Genomic DNA, 24,158 nt, shown 5'->3' on the forward strand with positions numbered 1-24,158 from the left:
ACACATATATTTCTATATACATATATAGACAGAAGCTGGCTTTTCAAGGCATTACAGTTAATTAAAATGAAGCTACCAACGATTCTGATTTTATTTCTATTTTTAAACATGAAGGGCAGGTTCAGACACTTGATCCTCCAATTATCATAGTTTTGCATACCTTCATAAAACGTGACTATAAAGAATATGTTGCATCTAAGCAAACAAATAAAATTCCTAATGACATAAACTGATGACAGTCATCTTCATCTTCAGTGAAGTGTAAGTGAGTGAGCCAACACTAACACCCAATACGTCAGAATTTCAGCAAGAGAAGCACTAAGTTTTGATGTAGAATGTGTGAGTCATGGATGGAAATAAAGTGAAAGGGGCGTGATCTGAGCTAAGTCACATTTGTAGATCATTACACATCTGCAGAAGGAACGTCCCTTGAGCTCAGAGCCGGACTATAAGTTTTTAGGTCCTGAATGAACAGTCAGTTCAGGAGGAGAGCAGGTCACCGGAGGAGTGAATAAACCTGGGTAAAGATTTGTCCCATTGAATAGGTATGTTTATATCAGCTGATTCATTTAACTCGATTGGATTTATATGTATGTTTTCGTTTTTTGCTTTAAAGCTCATTTTTATATAGCATACATTATATACAATACATAATATTCACATTAATTTCATTTACGTCTGTGAAATATTGGTCGATATTTGCACTGTAGCATCACTGTGAGGTGTACTGGCCTTCCATTGTCTGGTGATGATGATCTGATGTTGATGATGCTTACTAAAATAGTGTTTTCATTACAAACATAATTTTTAAATACTCCCTCCCCCCACCCCCCCTATTTTTCTAGCATTTCTAGCTATAAAAAAATGGACATCAAACCAGTATTAAGGAAAATTGGCTCTTGGGTCCGAGCCATTCTCACATTTCTCTTTGCTCTCCTGGTTCTTGGGGTGATGTTATGGGCATACATCGATGGTTTCCAGATAGCCACATCTCCATTTAACATCATCTCGTTTGGTTTCTACGGAGTGCTGCTCAGCCTCCACATCCTAATTCAGAGTTTCTTTGCCTTTGTGGAGCATCGGCGCATGAACGCAAGACGCCAACCATGCTCTTACACAAAAACTGTCGGCTTTACCATATCAGCCTATCAGGAGGACCCTGCTTATCTCCGCGAGTGCCTTCAGTCAGTACGGGCTCTGCAGTACCCACCTGAGCTTCTACGCATTGTCATGGTGGTGGACGGAAACTCAGAAGATGACCGTTACATGATGGAGATGTTCCGGGAGGTCTTTGCAGACCAGGATCCTGGCTGTTACATATGGCAGAACAACTACCACTCTTGGAAGCCCACTGTCCCAGAAGGCGGTGCAGCTGAAGCAGATGGAGTTGTGTTTGAAGACCATCAGCGCTTGGAGGTTGAAACACTCATCAGAACCAAGAAGTGTGTGTGCATCATGCAAAAATGGGGAGGAAAGAGAGAAGTGATGTACACAGCATTCAAGGCATTAGGATCCTCAGTGGATTATATACAGGTTAGTGATATTTACAAGTTTGAGAACTGAATTTTAAGGGGAAGAAACATGTGCTTTTTAAGAAATTGTCCATCCAAGAAATGCTCCATTTCCTTTTTCTTCTGCTGTTTAATCAGGTCTGTGACTCAGACACAAAATTAGACCCTCTGGCCACAGTGGAGCTCTGCAAGGTGCTGGAGAGCAACCAGAAATACGGTGCCGTGGGAGGCGACGTGATGATCCTTAACCTTAGAGACTCTTATATCAGCTTCATGAGCAGCTTGCGCTACTGGATGGCGTTTAACATTGAGAGGTCTTGCCAGTCCTTCTTCGACTGTGTCTCCTGTATCAGCGGCCCCTTAGGTAAAACAGAAACTAAACAATCTAAAGTTTGCATTAAATCAAAACTAAGGTCAATGTACTAAACACATGGATAAAATACAAATACTTGAGTGTGTGTGTGTGTGTGTGTGTGTGTGTGTGTGTTTTTCTCATGTATTCAAATCCTTGGTTTAGAATCACTGATTAAATTGTTGTTGGCGTGGGATGGCTCAGTTTTCATCTGATCTACCCTAGCAGGCGCATTTTAGTCTTTACTCTTGTCTGAGTTTTTATATTTTGGCTGTAGGAATAACTGAGTTTTATGATCTTTGCTTCAGGTCTTTATAGGAATGACCTGCTGCAACAGTTTCTGGAATCCTGGTACAACCAGAAGTTTCTTGGCACCCACTGTACGTTCGGGGATGACCGTCATCTCACCAATCGAATGCTAAGCATGGGCTATGCTACAAAGTAAGTAGTTACATCATTATTATTTACAAGTTAAATACATAATGAACGGTTTCATTTTTACACTATTTGGCATGTTATAATTGCAAACTGTTCCCAGCTTATTTTAATAAAAATTCTTGTAGTGACGTGATGAGTGTCAATAGAATAATATTGACATATTATTATGGCACATAGAATGAGTAAGAATGTTCAAACAAATTTAAATTCGAACTGATACTTGGTCAATAAACGTGCTTTGTAGTTAATCTGCAAACTTACCTTTCTGTATGATGTGATCAACCCGATCTCTACGTCAGTAGAACATAACTATTTTATGAGGTGGCAACTTCATTGATTTGCATTTCATTGCATTTAATTATAATGTTTGACAGGAATGCAAACAAAGCCATGATTGTTTGTTTGATAACATTCCGATTGTTCACCTGAATACCTCCTGATTACAAAACAACAATTCTCCATAATTATATGGTTCTATTGTCAGCCTATAATGTGATCAACCCTATCTCTACGTCAGTAGAACATAACTATTTTATGAGGTGGCAACTTCTTTGATCTGTACAATGTGATTCATACAGTAGCAACGTTTAGGTGAAATAAAAAGCATGAAGGTCCACCCCATACTTAACTAGCATATAAGCAGCGCATAAGCAGATTGTACGAATTAGAGAAATCGTAAAATAATCAGCGCCATGTTTAATTTTTGACAGGAGTGCAAACGAAGCCATGACTGTTTGTTTGACAACATTCCGATTGTTCACCTGACAGAATACTTGAAGAGTTCAGATGCAAAACCAGCTAAAAGCCATCTCAAAAATGAGATAATGATACTCAGTGAATGCTCCTGACGCATAGTATACGTCCATCAAATACTTTTACTTTAGACTCGCTAAATTCCAGCCTCAGCCCAATCAGGAATACCAGTACTTACATAGACACCTATACAAAGTAGCCAGAAAAAAATGATAATTTTAAAGAAATGTCAGATGGATTTAGAGGCTTTTGCACTTCCTGATTAATAAATAAATAATAGACAATAACAATTCTCATAATCATATTGTTCTATTGTCAGCCTGTGAGATCACCGATATGTGATATTATCATCCTAATTTATTTGTGTACTTACCTATATAGCCGGAGAGTGAACCAACTCCAGGGTAGGGCTAAATCAGATTAATGATAGTGTAATATATTAACGGCACATTATATCTTTTTAGTCAAGTAGCATATAGATGTTAAAGGATGTTTTTTTAAAATTTGACTGAATTTGTATTTAACATACTGGAACCATTGTAAGTTACTAATTATAATGCTTACCCTACATTTCCTCAGTTATTCATATATATGTGCAGGAACAACGTCTATACCAATTGGTCAAATGTTGGAAAATAGTCTAATGACACCATACTGCATTTTATATAAATCATGAGGTTCTTTTCCTGTCAACTTTCAAACAAGCATGTTTTAACTGAGTATTTTTTTTAAGGTACACTGCCCGTTCGAAGTGCTACACAGAGACTCCCGCCCAGTTCCTGCGCTGGCTCAATCAGCAGACGCGTTGGACCAAATCCTACTTTCGTGAATGGCTCTATAATGCTATGTGGTGGCACAAGCATCACCTGTGGATGACCTACGAATCCATTGTCTCAGGCATCTTTCCTTTTTTCGTCACTGCAACCATCATCAAGCTCTTCTGGGCGGCCTCTCTGTGGGACATTTTGTGGGTCTTGTGCTGCATCCAACTGATTGGTCTGGTAAAGGCAGCCTATGCCTGCATCCTACGACAAAACATAGTGATGGTCTTCATGTCCTTATACTCTGTCCTCTATATGACCAGCCTCCTACCTGCCAAATACTTTGCCATTATCACCATGAACAAAAGCAGCTGGGGCACATCGGGCCGTCGTAAGATGGTGGGGAACTATATTCCCCTGGTACCACTATCAGTGTGGGCGGCCATTTTGTTGGGAGGCCTGGGGTACACGATCTACAAAGAAACCAAGTTGGATTGGACAACAGATGAAAAGAAAGAGGAGACCAAGTTTTTGATATATGGATCTGTAGCTTACGTGTGCTACTGGCTTTTAATGATTGGCCTCTATTGGGTGTGGTTTCGGAGATTATTCCGAAAACGCTCACAGACTTACACTGTGAATGTATAGGACAATTACTCTGGCACATTTTTTAATTTATTTAACATTTGCACATTTTTTTTGTTTGTAAATTGATTACATGCAATCTTATTTATAGACTTTTTTAAAACTCGCAATGTTATTTATAATTTAGTTTTTTGTAAATATAAGTATTGCACATATTTTATGCAGTTTATGATGTCCAGTAAGTACCAGGTATTCCTGAAATGAGGTGAAAGCGACCAGTCATTAAATGTAATGACTATATGAAATGTACAGAATACAATCACATGAAGACAACATTTTAAAAATGTTGGGTGGGTTTTTAAAATGTAGTAATATAGCATAACCAAAATTTTAGAAATATGGTATTTTTAGTGAGGGAATTTGAACAAGATACATCATTAAGCTTACTGAAGTGATACCGAATGACTAATGAAATAACTGAGGGAACATCCTGTTACAACACGTTTTTTACACAGTATTTTTAGAACATTGATAAATAGATACATACACAATGAACAGTACTGATCATGTGATGATGATATTTTAGCATTTGTTATTGTCAGAATGACTACTAACACAAATATGACAAACAACTGTGCAGATATTTCTCCTTTTTTTTGGGATAAGTGTCAATTTGTAAATACTTGATAATCCTTTCTGATGTAATGTGACAGGGAATTTTATGTTGTCTTTTAGCACTTGAACAGAATATGTTGTGTCAGTATATTTATTCATAAATACAAATGGCAGGAATATTGTGTAAATGTGAACTCACAATTATTTGTTATTTAAACAATACAAGAGATTAAATAAATTATTTTTAAAGGAAAGTGTGCTTATTAACATTGCTGTTTGACAAAACAATTATTAAAATAACAATATGTAGACAATATAGAAGTAGATATTTCGAAGCATCTTAATTTGTGTTCTGAAGATGAACGAAGGTCTTGGAACGACATGAGGGTGAGTAATTAAAGGAGTAACTCATTTCCAGAACAAAAATTTACAGATAGCGTACACTGTAAAAAAACATTTGTTGCGTCAATTTAAAATAATTTGTAACCTGGCTGCCTTAAAATTTTAAGTTCAGTGAACTCAAAGAAAGTTTATTCAACTTGAAATGTTAAATTATACTAAGTGACAACTTAGATATTTGAGTTGAATCAACTTAAAATTTTAAGGCAGCTGGGTTACTTTCCCATCTGTTAAGTTTAGCAAACAAATATCTAAGTTGTTACTTAGTACAGCTTAACATTTCAAGTTGACTGAACTTATTTTAGTTGACTGAACTTAAAATTTTAAGGCAGCGGGGTAACAAATTATTTTAAGCTGACTCAACAAATTGTGTTTTTTACTTTTTACAGTGTACTCACCCCCTTGTCATCCAAGATGTTCATGTCTTTCTTTCTTCAGTCATAAAGAAGTTATGTTTTTTTGAGAAAAACATTTTAGGATTTCTCTTCATATAATGGATATGTATAATGGCCCAGAGTTTGAACTTCCAAAATGCAGTTTAAATGCAGCTTCAAAGGGCTCAAAACAATTCCAGCCAAGGAAGAAGGCAAAGAAGAAACAAAATTACAATTGATATACTTTTTAGCCACAAACGCTCATCTTGGTCTAGCTCTGCATGAACTGTGTGTATTCCTACTTATGACACAGTTAGGGTATGTTGAAAAACTCCCTTTGCATGTTCATTTTGTAAACACTGGGTCGGTACTTCTGCAGCGATGTAGGACGATTCTGAAGTTGGAGGAGAAAATGAGATGGGAGTTTTTCGACATACCCTAACTGTCATAAACAGGAACACACACAGCTCACGCAGAACAAGACAAGTGTTTGTGGTCAAAAAGTATATAAATTGTAATTTTTTTTAGAAAATAACCAATCGTTTTGCTAGATAAGACCCTTCTTCCTCGGCTGGGATCTTGTACACTCTTAAAAATAAAGGTGCTTTAAAAGGTTCTTCACAGCGATGCCATAGAAGAAGCATTTTTGGTTCAACAAAGAACCATTCAGTCAAAGGTTCTTTGAAGAACCATCTCTTTCTTACCTTTTTATAATGTGAAGAACCTTCTTTCGCCACAAAGAACATTTTGTGAAACAGAAAGGTTCTTAAGATGTTAAAGATTTCTTATGGAACCATATAGACAAAAAAGGTTCTTCTATGGCATCATGAAGCACCTTTATTTTTAAGAGCCCTTTGAAGCTGAATTTAAACTGTATTTTGGAAGTTCAAACTCGTGCACTGTAAAAAACAATATGTTGAGTCAACTTATATAAACTACAACTTACATAAATTACAAATAATTTGCTATGCTGCTGCCTTAAAATTTTAAGTTCAGTCAACTCAAAAAATGTTAATTCAACTTGAAATGTTACGTTATACTGTGACTACTTAGATATTTGAGTTGATTCGACTTAAAATTTTAAGGCAGCTTGGTTACTTACCCAGCTTTTAAGTTTAACAAACACAAATATCTAAGTTGTCACTTAATACAACTTAACATTTCAAGTTGACTAAACTTATTTGAGTTGACTGAACTTAAAATTTTCAGACAGCAGCATAGCAAAATATTTTAAGCTGACTCAACAAATTCTGTTTTTTGTTTTTTACAGTGTGGGCACCATACAAATCCATTATACGGAGAGAAATCCTGAAATGTTTTCCTCAAAAAACATAATTTCTTTATGACTGAAGAAAAAAAGACATGAACGTCTTGGATGACAAGGGCGTGAGTACATTATCTATACATTTTTGTTCTGGAAGTGATGCAACTCTAAAGACAATTTTGCTATTTATGAGCAAAATGCTATCTAAGGGAGGATTCCCTGACACTTGTACATCCACACCAGTAGTGACACAATCAGTTTGGGTGTCATTTACAGCAAAATCAATAACACTGTTGGATAACAGCCCACATATAAGTTATGGTTGACCAGTGGGATAATATATGCATGATCAATCTGAAGGAGATGATTTAACCTTTTATGAGATTTAAGGCACCTTGTCACACATGAACACAGGCTGAATCAGAGTGGGCTGGGTGTAGTTCGGGGGTAATTGCAAAACATTTTATGAAGAACATTTAAGTGTTGTATCATGTTTAGACTGTTACTAAAGGCAACCAAGGTGGACCCCAACTGTAGGAGGTTACGAATGAAAATTTGTTTAAATAAAACCATCAACAAAAAACAAACAGCCAGAAACAAGAATAAAAGCCGTATAATGATCTTTGTAAAACTATATGAGCAATATAACAACTGCTTAAAGGGATAGTTCACCCAAAAATGAAAATTCTGTCATTAATTACTCACCCCCATGCTGCTCCAAACCATGTTAGTTGAGTAATTAATGACCGACTTTTCATTTTTAGGTGAACTAATGCTATAAACAAAAACATAAACTAGAGAATTCTATGTAGAACCAAATGTAAAGACTATTACCGTTAAAAGTTTAAGTATAAGGAGTTTATGACTTTTTGGGTTGTTTTCAACATGCAGTGCTCCTTTTAGGACATTTTTTAAATACTGTACTTCTTGAAAAAATTATTTTAATGTTTTTATGTTCATTAAACAGAAAAAACTTTGTGAATATTAAACCACATGTTTAAGAAAACAAGAACAGTAAAATGCAATGATATTAAGGCTTGTATTATAAGCAATTAATGGTAAATGAAAGGAAGCGCCTGAGAAAATGTTGACTGTCAGTTTTGAGCTCAAATTACATTTTTTAATTAGCTGATTAATATTCTAATCATCTGTAGGGTTTAGAATGCGTACATTATAGCTCAGTCACAAAAGTGATCACAATGCAAAGTAATGTTAATAACTTTTATAAAAACGTGACAGTGATTTTAAGTTTTGAAGTGAGTGTAGCTACTCAACCCAGTCACAATGAAAGAGAGAGTGATATACTAGTTCAGCAATGGACCTGCCCTATATCATTCTTACTCATTCAGTGCCAAGAGGTTGATAAAACAGTCACTATGGACATCAACCAGTGATTTTCCAACCAGTTGTGTCTGTTTTGTTTAGTCATGTTTTATTTGGTCTGATAAAGTTTGGCACTGATATAAATACGTAATGACTTAAATACGCAATACTCATCATGATTGCTCTTGAGAAAAATGAAAAAACTCTTTCTGTTACTGGTAGTGAACCCATGGCAAAAATGAATCTTCATCCTCCACAAATGTTTCCAATTATTCAGATCCTGCCCAGCCTGTTCTTGCGTCAAAGGGTCTACAGACCCAGACCGCACATCTGGGAACGATTAAAAGCGGAAACAGATTTCTGTGAGTAAGAGGGGCTGTGTAGGCCTCATACAGTATGTTTAACCTACAGTATGTCATTTCTTTTTCACTTCTCACACGCCACAACAAAGCAAGACCACAATAGCAACCACAAATGAGTCAGCTTCATTGATAAATTTAATGTCATCATTGTAACCGCCACCATTCATTGGTGGACAGTCGTTCGTTGGTGTTGTTTCGGCTTAATTCCGTTTTTTAGAGTTTTTTTAAAAAAATATGCCTGCCACTGCCAGCATTTTTGATAATTTTCACTAAAATTTCATGGCTCCCAGAATATTTTTTTGTTAAGAACAGAGCCTCTATTTTTTTTTAAAGATTTATTTTTGCTGTTTTTATACCTTTAGTTAGATAGGACAGTGTAGTTTTTGACAGGAAGCAAGTGGGAGGTATCGGGAAAAGTCCACGAGCCGGTATTTGAACTCGGCCCGCCCGCAGCGCAATGGCTCTACATGTCGACGCACTAACCACAAGGCTATTGGCGCTGACAGAGCCTCTATTTTTAAACAAAAAATCTGTTTTATTCTAGCTTTAAGCGTTCTTGAATGCAGGTATGTTTCATAAAAAAGCAACATTTTGACCAAAAATCTGAGATTCAGTCCTTTACCACTTCCTGGATCAACATTTAACAGGGTAACGTTAGGCAGTTTTCATTTATATGCTGTGTATTTTCACATGCATCAACTTACATATGAGATTGCTTGTTTCTGCGTCTTCCTCACCTGTTTTTTTTTTTTGATTGGGAAACCTGGAAAATTCTGTGTTTGGTGGGAAAGTGTTAATTCAAGTTAAAAAACATAATTTATTCCCCTCATTTCAAACTGGAATGACACGAAAGAAGATAATTTCAAAAACATCTCGGCCGTATGTGAGGTCCAGTGTTTTGAAGTTGATTTCACTTTCAGTGAATAGACAAAAACAGTTGGAACATTGTTCAAAATGGCTGCTTCTTTTTCTTTCTTTTTTTCATACAGGTCGTACAGTACAGAACAACACTAAGGTGAGTAAATGATGAGAGAATTCAAAATTTTAAAAAATGTAATACAGCTGCAAACAGTGATTACCAGGGTTCAAGCACTTCAAGACTTTTAAGCACATATTAAACAAGACATTATATATTATTTAGCAACCACCTTAATCAACGATTAAAAAACATTTTGGCAATTCCTGGTAATTTACCATAGAGATATGATGCTTTTTAACGTTTATGCTTGTTGTAGCGCCAACTATGGTCCCATTTCCCTAAAACTTGCATGCTTGTTTAGAATCACCTGCTGCATGTGCTCACCAGGTTTCATGAAGTTTTGAGTTTTTGTTTAGGCTTTATAGGCTTTTGGGTATATTTGGACAGGCTTGGACTTTTCTAAACGATCCCGTTATAGCCTCCCAAAGGGTAAATTTCAATATTTTTTGATAACTGTTGACCTAGAGAGTCCACATAATTGTACTGCAGTATTTTTTTCCATTTAACAGATGGTTTGATTGACAGCAGTGGTTGCAGAGGCAAAGTTGTTTGGAACAAGGAGGTCTATCATACCATACGAATAACGTGTATGTGGAAATCTGCACAATATACAATCGTTGAAAAAAATGCGGTATCGCCCCCCCAGTGGCTGATTTCTTTCATATTTCTCACAGACCTTCAGGGTCATGAGCCAAACAGGCCCATCGAGTTTTGTTCCGTTCAACGTTCCTTAACCTTGTTTAATAGATGCTCAAAGTTCACTAGCCTATGTTTTTTGAGGTACGTGCAGATGTCCTCATAGCCACTTGTGGCACTTTGGACCAAGACTGTGCATACCAATTTTCATGTTGACAGGACAAGTAGTTGCGTAGTTATGGCCGATATCTCGTTCCGTTCAAAAGCTATAGCCGATTTTGTAAAGGCAATTATTTAGATAATTACTGATATTCACTCTCCAGAATCTTCCTGCAGTGGTTTGGTTCCGATTGGGTGAAAAAATTAGGACTAGTTTGCAAAAGCAGGTTTTACAAAAAATGCAAAATATCCGAAAATTCTTCAGTCGTAAAGAAATTATTTTTTTTGAAAAAACAATTTCAGGATTTTTCTCCATATAATGGACTTAACTTCCAAAATATAGTTTAAATGCAACTTCAAAGGACTCTAAACGATCCCAGCCGAGAAAGAAGGGTCTCATCTAGCGAAACGATCTTTTTTTTCTGAAAATAAAAATTTGTATACTTTTAGCACAGGATCTGGGATGCGCATTCACATACTATTGAATCACGTCGGGTCACGCAGAGGTCACGCAGAACATAGGCGGAACTACAGACCCAGTGTTGTTGCCTGTAGACAGATTGTTTGTTTTCACAGGATTGGCAGTTCCTATAGATGATTTTTTTTTTTCTCAGTCGACATCCAATTACAGACACATATGCTGGCTTCCAGCAGTGTTTTAAAAACATTTTTGTCTCCACAGTCGTTTCATGTTGATTGTCATCAAACATTTTGACAGTTTTTTTTCATAACTTTATACCAAACAGTCCTCGTTAACATCTTTAAAGTTTTCATGACACATTTGGTGAGTTAGTTTTCTCAAAAAAAACGAGAGAATAATCTCATATGTGGCTTTTTTCACTTTCAAAAGTTTGTAATGATTATATCAAAAGAAAAAACAAAAGAATAGAAGTCTTGTAAAACAATATTTATACCTACATCGTATATTTTTATCTAAATATATTTGTTGCATCATACATGAACCAATTACATTACAGTGTGCATCTGAGACTGCCTGACAATCTGCCGGTTTTGTCGTTTGATGCTCATTTTAAAAGCCAGTGAAAAAAGTAGCATAACTGTACATAAAATCCTCACACATTAAAAGCCAGAGGCACAGGCAGAAGTTGCATCTTTGAATTAAAATATCCTATTTTCCACTTTACTTTGACATAATGTAGTCTTCTATTTTGGGTGTTTTCACTTAACAGTCATGACCTCAGCACTGAGTTGGCGGACATTGTCTTGTCTCATGGCAGATAAGTAGAGGTAAAGCAGTGCCAAAGCAGACGAGAAGCAGAAATATGACCAGTGATGATAATAGTGATCCACAAAGGTCATCCCTAAAAACCTGCTTATTTAAATGTATTCAGAATTTATGAAAAAAACACATTAGGTTTTAAGCCCTGTGATAAAATCCAGACATTGTAAAAAAAATTGCAGCTCTAAAATACACATTGTCCTAACAAACATTATGGAAAATTGCAATGCTGTACAATGAAGTATTTCCCTCGCCCAGTGGGTTGTTGGGACAACAGCAGCAAAACATTGAGTAAAGACTGAAAACGGAGTAACGCCTTAACTCACGTCTGTGCTATATTTAGTAGTATAAAGAAGGCTTTACGGCTTGATGTAGTGGAACAGCTTCACTCATAAGCTCAGATTCACTGCCTCTCCCATGTTCTCTCGCTCATTTTGAAAGCTGACTTCTATATAATAATATTTAAACTATCCTTTAATAATCTGGTCCTAGATCAAATGAAAATTCCTTCACTGGTGAAACAAGTTTTGCTTTAATATTTTATTGCTTTGTTTTTTATTAGCAGTGAATCACATATTTCTTCTTTTCTGTGAATTTTGTTTCTTGGGCTGGATCAGAATCATCTGTCCCAATCTGATAGGATAACCAATACAATGCCCTATGCACAAGGAAATATAAAACAAAACAGCAAGAAATTTAAAAAACATATCCAGGTCACATTTCACACCAAAATAAAGAGAACATATTTGACCCTGGACCATAAAACCAGTCTTAAGTCGCACTGGTATATTTGTAGCAATAGCAAAAAATACACTGTATGGATCAAAATGAATTGAAAATGAATTTTTCTTTTATGCCAAAAATCATTAGGATATTTAATAAAATCATGTTCCATGAAGGTATGTTGTAAATCTTTTACTGTAAATATATACTTAATTTTTGATTAGTAATATGAACTTTAAGAACTTTAAAGGCGATTTTTTTCGATAATTAATATAATAATTTTTTTGCACCCTCAGATTCCAGATTTTAAAATAGTTGTATCACAGCTAAATATTGTCCTATCTTATCCAAACCACACTTCAGTGAAAAGCGTATTTATTCAGCTTTCAGATTATGTATAGATGTCAATTTAAAAAAATGTACCCTTATGACTGGGTTTGTATTGTGACATAGGGTGCGTCTCAATCAGCTCCCTGGTTCCCAACCTCGTGAATCAGGTATCGTGTACACAGATTCGGTCACCGGTAAGTACCCTGGCTCGCTGCACATTGGCACAATTATTACTCAATTTCTGGGAAGCATGACTACGTACAACGTCAATGGGCAAGTGTAGAACGTCAGTGCTGGAATTAATCGACGACAGACAGAACAATTTCTTTTTTGATATTATTCTTATTCTTAAACACATTGCCCTTACAACATTTCAGCCGAATATTAATTATAAATGTTAAAGGGGTGCTACTATGCTTTTTGACTTTTTGAACTTTAGTCAATGTGTGGTGTGTATCTTTGGGCATAAAAAAGATCTACAAAGTTACAAATCTCAAAGTCCAATTCAAAAGGAGATATTTTGTTTTTAAAAAATCCCTTTTCGAGAACTACAATGAACGGCTCCTTTGGACTACAATGTTTTTCTGCATGTAATGATGTCACAACGCGGTCCATTAGAATATCATTCAAATAAATCCCGCCCACGGAAATTTAAATTGTTGGAGGGAGGGTAGGGATGAGGTGGGGGATTAGCCTAACTTTACAAGACTTTGTAAAAGAGCATAATACGACCCCTTTAACTAGATGTGTTTACTACCTGTCAAGTGATTTATGCTGAAACCTACAAAAAAAAAAAAAAAAGGTTTGTCTTTTCAAACCTTCTATCGCGTGATAATATGTTTATTGAGTTAGTTTGTGTAGTCATTTTATGTTTATGTTTAGTGCCTCAGAAACGTTATGTAATTCCTGGAATGGGGCATTTCGTGATTTCGACACCCTTAAAATGGCCAATTCCGTGCCTACTGAAATAGGGAGCGGATTGAGACGCAACCACACATTTATTGACATTATCACAGGCACATTTCCCATTTTTTCATTACTGTAATACAAGGATTACCAAAATGAAAGATCAAAAAAAAACAAAATATTCAATCTGTGTCTTACCCTAGACTTAGGAAGATGAGCAGAAGCATTGCAGTCAGACAGATGGTGACAAGGGCAGGACTGGGCAGCCATAAGGTGAATGGAACTGTATGGGACAGGGGAGGGAACTGGCCTCCTGGGAGGAGAGCCTGTTCAAAGATATCCTGTAGTTCTGCATGGCCTATCTGTGCCATAGGGACTACTGAGGTGAAAACCACAGATATTTGGTATATATGGAGAGGGGTCAGTAATGGCAAGATCACAGGAATGTCATTATTTTTCATAGATGTGAGTGGTCACCTGTGAGGTAGTAGTAGATCCGGACGAGTGAGTGCTCCTGAGAGAATATTTCACACTGGTAAGTGCCCGAGTGCTCTGGCCGGGCAGAGGGGATGAAGTAAAGTGGATCCACTCCAGCCGTGACCTCATCAAACCGATCCATCAACATCGTTCTCTCCTGTATGTCAAGTTTAGTGGTTGTAAGGCAGAAAGTTAGAAATTCTGATCTTTGAAGTACTGTCACATTCAGTAAGAAACTCTAAATTCAAATATGCTGTCTTGCACACATCAAATATTGCAGCATCCCAAATTGCTAAATGAATTAAGTAATTGAAACTGTAAGAAATATCATAAAAAAAAAACAGTATTGCTACAGCCCCCTTCTAATTTTGGTAAATTCTGCAGGAAATATATTACAATTTTGTCTGCATTTGAAAGAAAAAAATAAAAAAAAATAAAAATAATAAATAAATTAATTAATTAATAAAAATAAATACGTTTTAAATAAATCTGTGGGAAATATACCATAATTTTATTTTGAAAAAATGAATTAAGTTATTGAAACTGTATGAAATATACTGTCATTTTGCCTGCATAAAATGAAAATAATATTGCTATAACCCCTCTAATTTTGGTAAATTCAGGAAATAATAAGAAACGAATGAATGAATTAAAAATAAATAAATAAAACTGTAGAAAATACACCATAATTTTATGTGAATGAATGAATTCATTAAAACTGTAAGAAATACACTGTAATTTTGCCTGCTTAAAAAGAAAATTTTATTTTAGTAAATTTTTCACAAATTTTAGTAAATTCTGCAGGAAATATGCTGCAATATTGTCTGCAATAAATAAATAAATACATAAATAAATAAATGAATAAAAACAAGATAAATAAATGAATATAATAAAAAAATAAGTTTTAAATAAAATTGTGGGAAATATACCATAACTTAATTTGAATTAATGAATTAAGTAATTAAAACTGTAAGAACTATACTGTATTTTTGCCTGCATTAAAATGAAAATAATAATGCTATAACCCCTCTAATTTTGGTAAATTCAGCAGGAAATATACTGAAATTTTTTCTGCATTTGAATAATAAATAAATAAAAACAAGATAAATAAATAATGAATAAAGAAATTAATGAATGAATTTTTAGTAATAAACAAAAAGTAATATACCATAATTTTATGTGAATGAATGAAGTAATTAAAACTATAAGAAATATACTGTAATTTTGTCTAATAAAACAAATATATTGCTATAGCCCGCTCTAACTTTGGTAAATTTTGCAGGAAAAATGCTGCAATATTGTCTGCAATAAATAAATACATAAATACACAAATAAATGAATGAATGAATGAATGAAAATAAAATAAAACTGTGGAAAATATACCATATTTGAAACTAAGAAATATACTGTAATTTTGCCTGCATGAAATTAGAATAATTTTGCCATAGCCCCCTCTAATTTTGGTAAATTCATCAGGAAATATACTGCAATTTTGTCTGCATTTAAATAAATGAATAAAAATAAATACATTTTAAATAAAATGAATGAATGAAGTATTTGAAGTATTTGAAACTGTAAAGTATTTATACTTTAATTTTGTATGCATAAAAAGAAATTAATATTACTATAGCCCCCTCTAAATTTGGTAAATTCTGTAGGAAATATACTGCAATCTTGTCTGCATTTGAATAATAAAAAAATAAATTAATAAATAAAAACAAAATAAATAAAGAATAAATAAAGAAATGAATGAATAAATAAATTTAAATAAATTAAAATTGGGGGAAATATACCATAATTTTATTTGAATGAATGAACAAATATTAATTGAAACATTTTGTTTGAATAAAATTATTACAAATATAACAAGTTACAAATATTGCTACATTCCCCCTTGAATTTCGACAAATTCAGGAAACATACCATAATTTTATCTGAATGAAGGAATGAATGAATGATTCTTCACTGAAACGGCGAGAAACATACTGTAATTTTGCTTGCATAAAAAAATAAAATGTAATATATTGCTACTGCAATTTTGTGCTTTACAATCCCATTATTCTGTCTGATTGAAAAAATAATAAAAACAACATGAATAAATGAATAATATTCACTGAACCTGCCAAAGTGTGCTGAATTAAAAAAAAAAATGTCTGTGTGTGTGTGTGCGTGTGTCTCTATATATAATTATAATTACTATTAGTTTCCTCATAAACTATGTTAGTCATCGTGGTTTGAAGTGATGTTCTCATCACCATTGCATATCTCCAGACAATCTCTGCATCTGTGGGAAGCAGGAAAGGGACCTTACACCACATCTGAGTCCTGTTGTTCTCCTTTACTTTGATTTCCTTCACTGTGAAAGCACATACATCACAGAGACACACACACACAGAGCAATACATTAGATGCAGATCTGTAACACTTCACCTTGCAATTGAATGCCTTTTGTCAACAGAAGAACAGAGGCAGCACAGTCTGCCCACCATTCACCTAATTATAATATTTAAGCAGAGCCTCTGCTGAGAGCAGCCAAGGAAACGATACGCTAAGCAATAATTGTAGCTGTGCTGAGTGGAAATGAATACCACAGTGTGTGGGAGAAGGCCTGCCATCTTAGGTGACCCACAGGGCTATCTGTGCGAAATGATATTATGTGTAAAAGTGTGTCAAGGCCCAAGGTTTCGCTTAACAACTTCGCTGTGCTCCTAAGTAGAGTTAAAAGCTGTAGATGTTTGCGCTGCGTAAATGCCGTTACATAATTACAGAGGTGGTTCTGTCAGGCTGAGTTATAACATATCCATCATGTCAAGTGTGGAGAGAGTGCGTGAGTGAGGGACTGCACAGAATTACATATCATAATATATTGAACAGAAAACTGCACACATGTAAAGGAGCCTGTCAACTCACCGGGGCAATCCAGCGGGAACTCACATGAGTCGTACTGACAGGTCATACAGTTATAAACAGCACCTTGTGCCTGGAAACCTAAACAATACATTTTATACCATTTATCGTTCACGATTCGTACAACAAGTTTTTTTTTTTTTTTTTTTGTAGTCTCTGAAAGAATGTAACTGTATTTGAAAAAAAAAAACACAGTAAGAGGAGCAGTATATGGAAGATTTTAAATACGTCTACATAGGAAAAATTAAAAGATCGCCACTCTGGGGTCTCTAAATTTTGTTGTGTTGGACCCCCCAATATGATGATCCCTCTGTAAAGGATCTCCTTTCTAAAATATAAAGGCAGCTACATACTTTTATATTCAAACACCCATTTATACTGTAAAAAATAAAAAATATTATATCACATAAAATATATTTTATTATTATTTTATATTATACAAAAATATATTTTGTACACACAGAAACTCAAAGGTTCACAACAACAAATCAAAATAAAAATTTAGTTTAACATGAAGAAATTGTGACAGTTATATATTACTACTTCTGTAATTTCTGTATTTGATTTCTACAGTAGAGTGTCTTTTTTAAAGCAATAATAATAATAATAATAATAATAAAAACTTTTTTTAAGGAATGTCACACAACTTTTTCACTGTGTAATATTCACTGTTAAATTTTTACTTTTAATAGTTTATGTTTCAAAAATAAAGGTAATTGTTAAATCTGTATTTCATTAATGATTTTAAAAGATTAAATTTAAACCATAAAACAAAGAATTAAAAAATAATAATAATATTTTATAGGGTTCTTTTATAGTAAAAAAAACAAAACAAAACAAAAAAACAAATCTAATAAATTGTTCTTAAATTTGTTTTGACTAAAGTTTAATTTAACTATTAAAAATGGTCCAGAAAAATACACTGTAATTTTGTCTGCATAAAAATAAAATAATATTTCTATAACCCCCTCTAATTTAAACTATAAATAAAAAAATATGTATAAATAAATAAATAAATAAATAAATAAATAAATAAAGGAATTAATGAATGAATAAATAAATTTTTAAAAAATAAAACTGTGGGAAATGTACCATCATTGTATTTGAATGAATGAATAAATGAAACCCTGCTATTTCAAATTACAAATATTGCTACATTCTCCTCTAACTGTCAAAAAATTCAGCAGGAAACATAATGTAATTTTGTCTATATTTGAAAAAAAAAATGAGAGAAAAGATGAACAAACAATTTTTTTTTTTTTTTAAGAAATAGATTTTAACAGTTTATTTGCCAAAAAGAAAAGGAAATGTTAAATCTTCATTTCATTATTTTTTAAAATATTAATTAAACCATAAAAATAATTTTTGAAAAAATTCATAGGGTTCTTTTATAGTAAAACAATTAATAAATAGCCCCTAAATTGTTCAATGAATTATATATACTTTTGACTAAAGTTTAATTTATCCATTAAAACTTTAAAATTTAAAACAGGAAAAAAAAGTCAAAAGAAAATCATGTGATTCTGATCAATGTTCAGACAGCAGAAATAAATGGTAATAAGTGGAAATAAATTCTATCAATTTAAGCTGCTTGTCATTTTCTCTTTGAACTTTTCAGTGAACGCACTAGTTTAAAATCACTGTTCTGAAAAACCAAACAAGAAAAGATGGAACCCATACATTTCTGCTAGAACTTTAAAGATGGTCAGTGGTACTTACAGTAACACCATCATACGGGAAATTGTTTAGAGTCACTTGTAATATATATTGAGTTTTTTGAGCACTCAATAGGATTGAGGACTCAGCCTTAAAAAATGCCTTAAGGTTCTTTCAGAGATGTCAGTGTGGCAATCTGAGAAACCTCAAAGTACATAACAAGCACTTTTTTTGCTTCATCAGGAGGGTCATGACATATACACTGTAGGTGTTACTCACCACATGGGGGGAAACATCCAGAGGCTACAAGAAATGATAAAAAGCACATTTTAGATATCCATGTTTAATAGACAGTAATACTTAGGTGGCTGGGTGCATCAAGTTTCAGAGTGGGAGAACTTGCTATGATTTAAAAAAGAAGTAAACGGAAACTGCACTGTAAAAAACAATTTGCTGAGTCAACTTAAAATAATTTGTAACCTGGCTGCCTTAAAATTTTAAGTTCAGTCAACTCAAAAAAAAGTTGATTCAACTTGAAATGTTAAATTATACTAAGTGACAACTTAGATATTTGATTTGAATCAACCTCAAATTTTAAGGCAGCTGGGTTACTTACCCATCTGTTAAGTTTAGCAAACACAACTATCTAAGTTGTTACTTAGTACAACTTAACATTTCAAGTTGACTAAACTTATTTTAGTTGACTGAACTTAAAATTTTAAGGCAGCAGGGTAACAAATTATTTTAAGGTGACTCAACAAATTGTGTTTTTTACTTTTTTTTACAGTGTGTGATGGAACTTATAGGGAAAAGTGAAAGTATTGAAGATGAAGGCTCAGGTCCAGTTTTTCATGGTTTACCAAGCAAAAGAAATGAAGTGATAATGCAAGTCTCACCTCTGGGCAGCCTTGAGGCTGCTGCAATGAAATTGTTTGCTGCTGCCTGTAGCCTGAATTCATACACTGTATCTGAAAGAAGGGAGGAGAGGGGAGAAGGACAGAGCCATTTATCTCAATTTCAGTCAAAGTGTGTATGTCAAAGATTACATGTCTGTTTCTATCAGGCTCTCTCCCTGATATTTATTGCCAGTCTCTGTCTGTCGTTTCTGCTTTCCACAGTTTGACAGAAGCATGGGCTCCACAATTTAATTACTGGATGATTAGAAACCACCTAAAGGAAGCAGTTCTTGTTGAAGTGTTTACGGAGAAAAAAACTCAAATTGTATTGTCTAGGATGACCAAATATATCATTTCCAAAGGATTAACGATTTGCCTGTGTGTAATCAAACCACTAGAACGGGGAGATTTACAGCTTTACAACACCCAGCATCTCATAAACAGTCAGTGTTTCTGTGTGCGGTGAGTGTAGACAATCATTTTCACATTTGTACATATCAGTTTTCAGTACACATTGTGTAAGTCTCTAGGTCATCCTTTTGTAATCCAAGTATTGGTGGAGTTCACTAATAAGGGTTCCGTAACATTTCCTTATATCCAGTAAATCACGTCTGAAAGGAAATATTCAAGCTATGGCCTAATCAACTGTCACGGGTCTACACTGTAAAAAACAATTTGTTAAGTCAACTTAAAATAATTTGTAACCTGGCTGCCTTAAAATTTTAAGTTCAGTCAACTCAAAAAAAGTTTATTCAACTTGAAATGTTAAATTATACTAAGTGACAACTTAGATATTTGAGTTGAATCAACTTAAAATTTTAAGGCAGCTGGGTTACCCATCTGTTAAGTTTAGCAAACACAAATATCTAAGTTGTTACTTAGTACAACTTAACATTTCAAGTTGACTAAACTTATTTTAGTCGACTGAACTTAACATTTTAAGGCACCAGGGTAACAAATTATTTTAAGCTGACTCAACAAATTGTGTTTTTCATTTTTTACAGTGTACTCCCAACAGTTACTACTTAAGACTTGTAATTAGATAAATGTGTTACCATTATTTTTCTGCTGGTCAAATTCCTCCACTATAGGCATAATTTCAGTCATCAAGATATTCTTCAACATCACGTCATAGCCTCTTCCTAAGAAAGAGATACACAAATATTAGCTGTACAAGAATGTAAACTGTACAAATTCTGTACAGTTAAATAACGTTAAGTTTAACTGCAGCCTCAGTTTTTAACGTAAAATTACACTTTTTTACTGTCAGAGCAACGTGAAACTTCATTGCACGTTTCCGTTGAATTGAATTAGGGGCCGTTCACATATGGCGTCTTTTGCGCGGCAGCCGCGCTCATAACGGAAGCGACGAGGTGCGACGCGCCCGGTTTTTTTCAGGCGCGTCCGCGCCGCATCGAGTTGAAAACATCTCAACTTTTCAGAATGCGGCAAGCGCACCGCGGGTCATGTGACAAGATTCAACCAATTTGCTTCATCATATCCCGTAACAACACTGAAAGCTCAGCCAAGATGGAGAAACAACTGATCATAGCTGTACATTTTTAAATAAATTTAGTAGCAGAGCTACAGCAAGTGATTTTTAGTGCTGGAAATCCGTTTGTCCTTGGATGAAACTTCCACGTCTTCGCTTAGGAACGGCAGACGCCACGGGAGCGCAAGCTACAGAGCGCTTTGGAAAGGAGGAAAAATCGGCTCGCCTAGCGTTTTCCACGCGTTTTTAGGCGCGAAATGTGAACGGCCCCTTAGGCCCTGATCACACGGAACGCGTTTTTGCAGCGAGAGGCGCCTTTTTTTAATTGTTTTCTATTGGCAGTGAGCGTTATGCGCGCTGTTTATGCGCCCCGGGCGCCTCGCGTTTTAACCGCCTTCTGCGCCTCGCGTTTTTGCCGGAGCGCTCCGAGCGCCTGAAGTTGAAAAAAAAAGCAACTCTGAGCAGAAAAGTGCCCGACGTCACCGCGGTTTTTTCCATTATCCAATCGAATGAATGGAGCGGCGGGCCTTCTGTTGTGGTGACGAAAGTTTTACTGACGCTTAAAAAGTCCGGAGACTGCAGTGATGGAAGAGAAACTTTTGGTGTCTATCGCGGGTTACCCGGAGCTGTATGTTTTAAGTTTTTTGCTGATATGACAGTTTACTTAACAGCTAAAAAACAAAGATTTTAGAGCCCCTGCGCTATAATCCTTTGATTAGATTGACAGGACGGCTGATTTGATGGTTGCCTAGCAACCGCAAAAACCGCAACGCATTGCTCTTTTTTTAAAAGTCACCAAAAAAAGGCTGTGCGGTGCGCCTCGCGTTTTCAGAACTAAAAACCGCGTTCGGTGTGATCGGGGCCTAACGCGTTTTTGCAGCGAGAGGCGCCTTTTTTAATTGTTTTCTATTGGCAGTGAGCGTTATGCGCGCTGTTTATGCGTCGCGAGCGCCTCGCGTTTTAACCGCCTTCTGCGCCTCGCGTTTTTGCAGGAGCGCTCTGAGCGCCTGAAGTTGAAAAAAAGCAACTCTGAGCAGAAAAGTGCCCGACGTCATCGCGGTTTTTTCCATTATCCAATCGAATGAATGGAGAGGCGGGCCTTCTGTTGTAGTGACGAAAGTTTTACTGACGCTTAAAAAGTCCGGAGACTGCAGTGATGGAAGAGAAACTTTTGTGTTTCGGTTTATCGCGGGTTACCCGGAGCTGTATGTTTTAAGTTTTTTGCTGATATGACAGTTTACTTAACAGCTAAAAAACAAAGATTTTAGAGCGCTCGCGCTATAATCCTTTGATTAGATTGACAGGACGGCTGATTTGATGGTTGCCTAGCAACATAAAAAACCGCAACGCACTGCTCTTTTTTTAAAAAAAGTCACCAGAAAAAGGCTGTGCGGTGCGCCTCGCGTTTTCAGAACTAAAAAACGCGTTCGGTGTGATCGGGGCTTTATGCTACTGAGGAAGAAAAAATGTTGACATTCGCATCGACCTCAAGCTGAAATGATAGAGATTGATAAGATTAACAGAAATGCACATTTATTCACGCACAAAAAATAAACTTTGCAGAGTACAGAGCAAAGTGAATGTAACCACTTTTTCCAAAGGAAGCATATTGTTTACATTTTTGTAAGAAATAAACCTTACCATTGCTCAGCTATGGCGCCTATCGTAGCGGAAATAAAGTTTTATACTTAACGTTACTAAAACATCGTTTTAATTAAATCTATGCTCTTAATATTTTTATTACAAAGTACGCGTTTTATTACAAGCAAAAAGATACTCGAGACCTTACTGCCTTGTCAATTCAGTTACGCTGAGCGTCGTGGGTACACAAACACAGCTTTTCGTACCGTAGGCCTATTACTTAGTAGCATAATACGAATAATGTGTCATTTCTTAATTCTTACCTACTTTTCCTGCTTCAATTACTCTTGATTCGTTGTTGAATATGCGATCAAGTGTGTTGAAACATGAGTCTACATTCCTTATATTGTATTCGGTGAGAATATGGCCCCAGCACAAACGAAGACTGTCATCCACATCGATAAAGCACTGGTAGCAATTCAAAGCTGTTTTAATTACCGAGCTGAAAAACAAGAGTTTTACAATCATCGCAAATCAATTTTTTTCTGTTCTTGGCCCTGTTATACATATTATTCCTCAACCTGCTTGAAACTAAACAACTTTTAAAAATTCCGTTTAAAGATTACATCATCATGACGACATAATTATCTCATGGGCCCTGCAATACACATTACAGACCATTTCACTAGATGTAAACATACTGGTCCCGATACACTTCCTGTTTTTTTTTTTTTTTTTTTTTTTTTTTTTTTTTTTTTTTTTTTACTTTACACAAACATCACAAAAATCTGCACGTCTATCCGACGTCCAATGTTTAGTGGGATTCTTCCTCATACCTTATACTGAGAAAATATGGTCGGCATGTAATAAATTTTTACTCCCAAATACAAGGAAATACATTTTAAGATATTGCACAGGTACTATCCTTCTAACTCTTTTATTAACAAGTTTATATAAGATGTCTCACCTAAATGTTCATTTTGTAATTTAGAAAATGAAACACTTACACACTTATTTCATAATTGTAAATACCCTGAAGATTTTTGGAAGCAGGTATCTAGGTTGGTTTTTGATATATTTTATAAAATAATTAAAATAGATGAATCTATGATTTTTTTTTTTTTGAATCGCAATACTGGATCAGATGTAGTAGATAACACTTTAAAGGTGTTAATACTTCTTGGGAAGTTCCATATACATAAAACAAAAATAATGTCTATTACTCCCTCTTTTATTTTTTTTTTTGTAAAGACCTTAATATATTTTATGACTCATTGATCTGAAACAAGAAATGTATAAAAACGTCTCTAATATTAAAAAATGTTTGTAAAATTTAATTTTTTACCCTCCATGATGCATACTTGTTATATGTGTCCCCCACTTTTACTTCTGTTTATTTTATTTTTGATGTTAAGTACCTTTGTATTTTTGTTCTTGAA

At 34.8% G+C, this 24,158-nt stretch overlaps 2 protein-coding genes across 3 annotated transcripts; one reads left to right on the forward strand and one right to left on the reverse strand.

Moving 5' to 3' along the window:
* Positions 1-427: 427 nt before the first annotated feature.
* Positions 428-5,269, forward strand: has1 (hyaluronan synthase 1). 2 transcript variants are annotated; one of them, XM_051130489.1, is made up of 5 exons: positions 428-545; positions 846-1,533; positions 1,650-1,875; positions 2,172-2,304; positions 3,788-5,269. In XM_051130489.1, exons 2-5 carry the CDS (start codon positions 865-867, stop codon positions 4,461-4,463), a joined length of 1,704 nt encoding a protein of 567 aa, XP_050986446.1. In that variant the 5' UTR covers positions 428-545; positions 846-864; the 3' UTR covers positions 4,464-5,269. The 2 variants fall into 2 exon arrangements, with proteins under 2 accessions (XP_050986446.1, XP_050986447.1); XM_051130490.1 differs by having other exon boundaries at positions 433-545; positions 982-1,533.
* A 7,019-nt stretch (positions 5,270-12,288) lies between these two features.
* spaca6 (sperm acrosome associated 6) lies at positions 12,289-23,636 on the reverse strand. The gene is made up of 9 exons (XM_051132028.1): positions 23,043-23,636; positions 20,702-20,788; positions 19,647-19,718; positions 19,030-19,053; positions 17,098-17,175; positions 16,443-16,543; positions 14,188-14,344; positions 13,909-14,089; positions 12,289-12,409 (listed from the first exon to the last, which is right to left on the reverse strand). The coding sequence occupies exons 1-9, from the start codon at positions 23,245-23,247 to the stop codon at positions 12,310-12,312; spliced, it is 1,005 nt and encodes a 334-aa protein (XP_050987985.1). The 5' UTR covers positions 23,248-23,636; the 3' UTR covers positions 12,289-12,309.
* Positions 23,637-24,158: the final 522 nt, after the last annotated feature.

The sequence above is a fragment of the Labeo rohita genome, chromosome 16, assembly GCF_022985175.1.
Source record: "Labeo rohita strain BAU-BD-2019 chromosome 16, IGBB_LRoh.1.0, whole genome shotgun sequence".
Lineage (NCBI taxonomy): Eukaryota > Metazoa > Chordata > Actinopteri > Cypriniformes > Cyprinidae > Labeo > Labeo rohita.

Coding starts and splice junctions, on each gene's coding strand:
- spaca6 (XM_051132028.1), bottom strand. CDS start 23,247: ATGATTGTAAAACTCTTGTTTTTCAGCTCGGTAATTAAAACAGCTTTG. Junction 19,719..20,701: donor TGACCAGCAGAAAAATAATG/GTAACACATTTA, acceptor CCCTTCTTTCAG/ATACAGTGTATGAATTCAGG. Junction 14,090..14,187: donor GATCTACTACTACCTCACAG/GTGACCACTCAC, acceptor TTTTCACCTCAG/TAGTCCCTATGGCACAGATA.
- has1 (XM_051130489.1), top strand. CDS start 865: ATGGACATCAAACCAGTATTAAGGAAAATTGGCTCTTGGGTCCGAGCC. Junction 1,534..1,649: donor CCTCAGTGGATTATATACAG/GTTAGTGATATT, acceptor CTGTTTAATCAG/GTCTGTGACTCAGACACAAA. Junction 1,876..2,171: donor CTGTATCAGCGGCCCCTTAG/GTAAAACAGAAA, acceptor TCTTTGCTTCAG/GTCTTTATAGGAATGACCTG.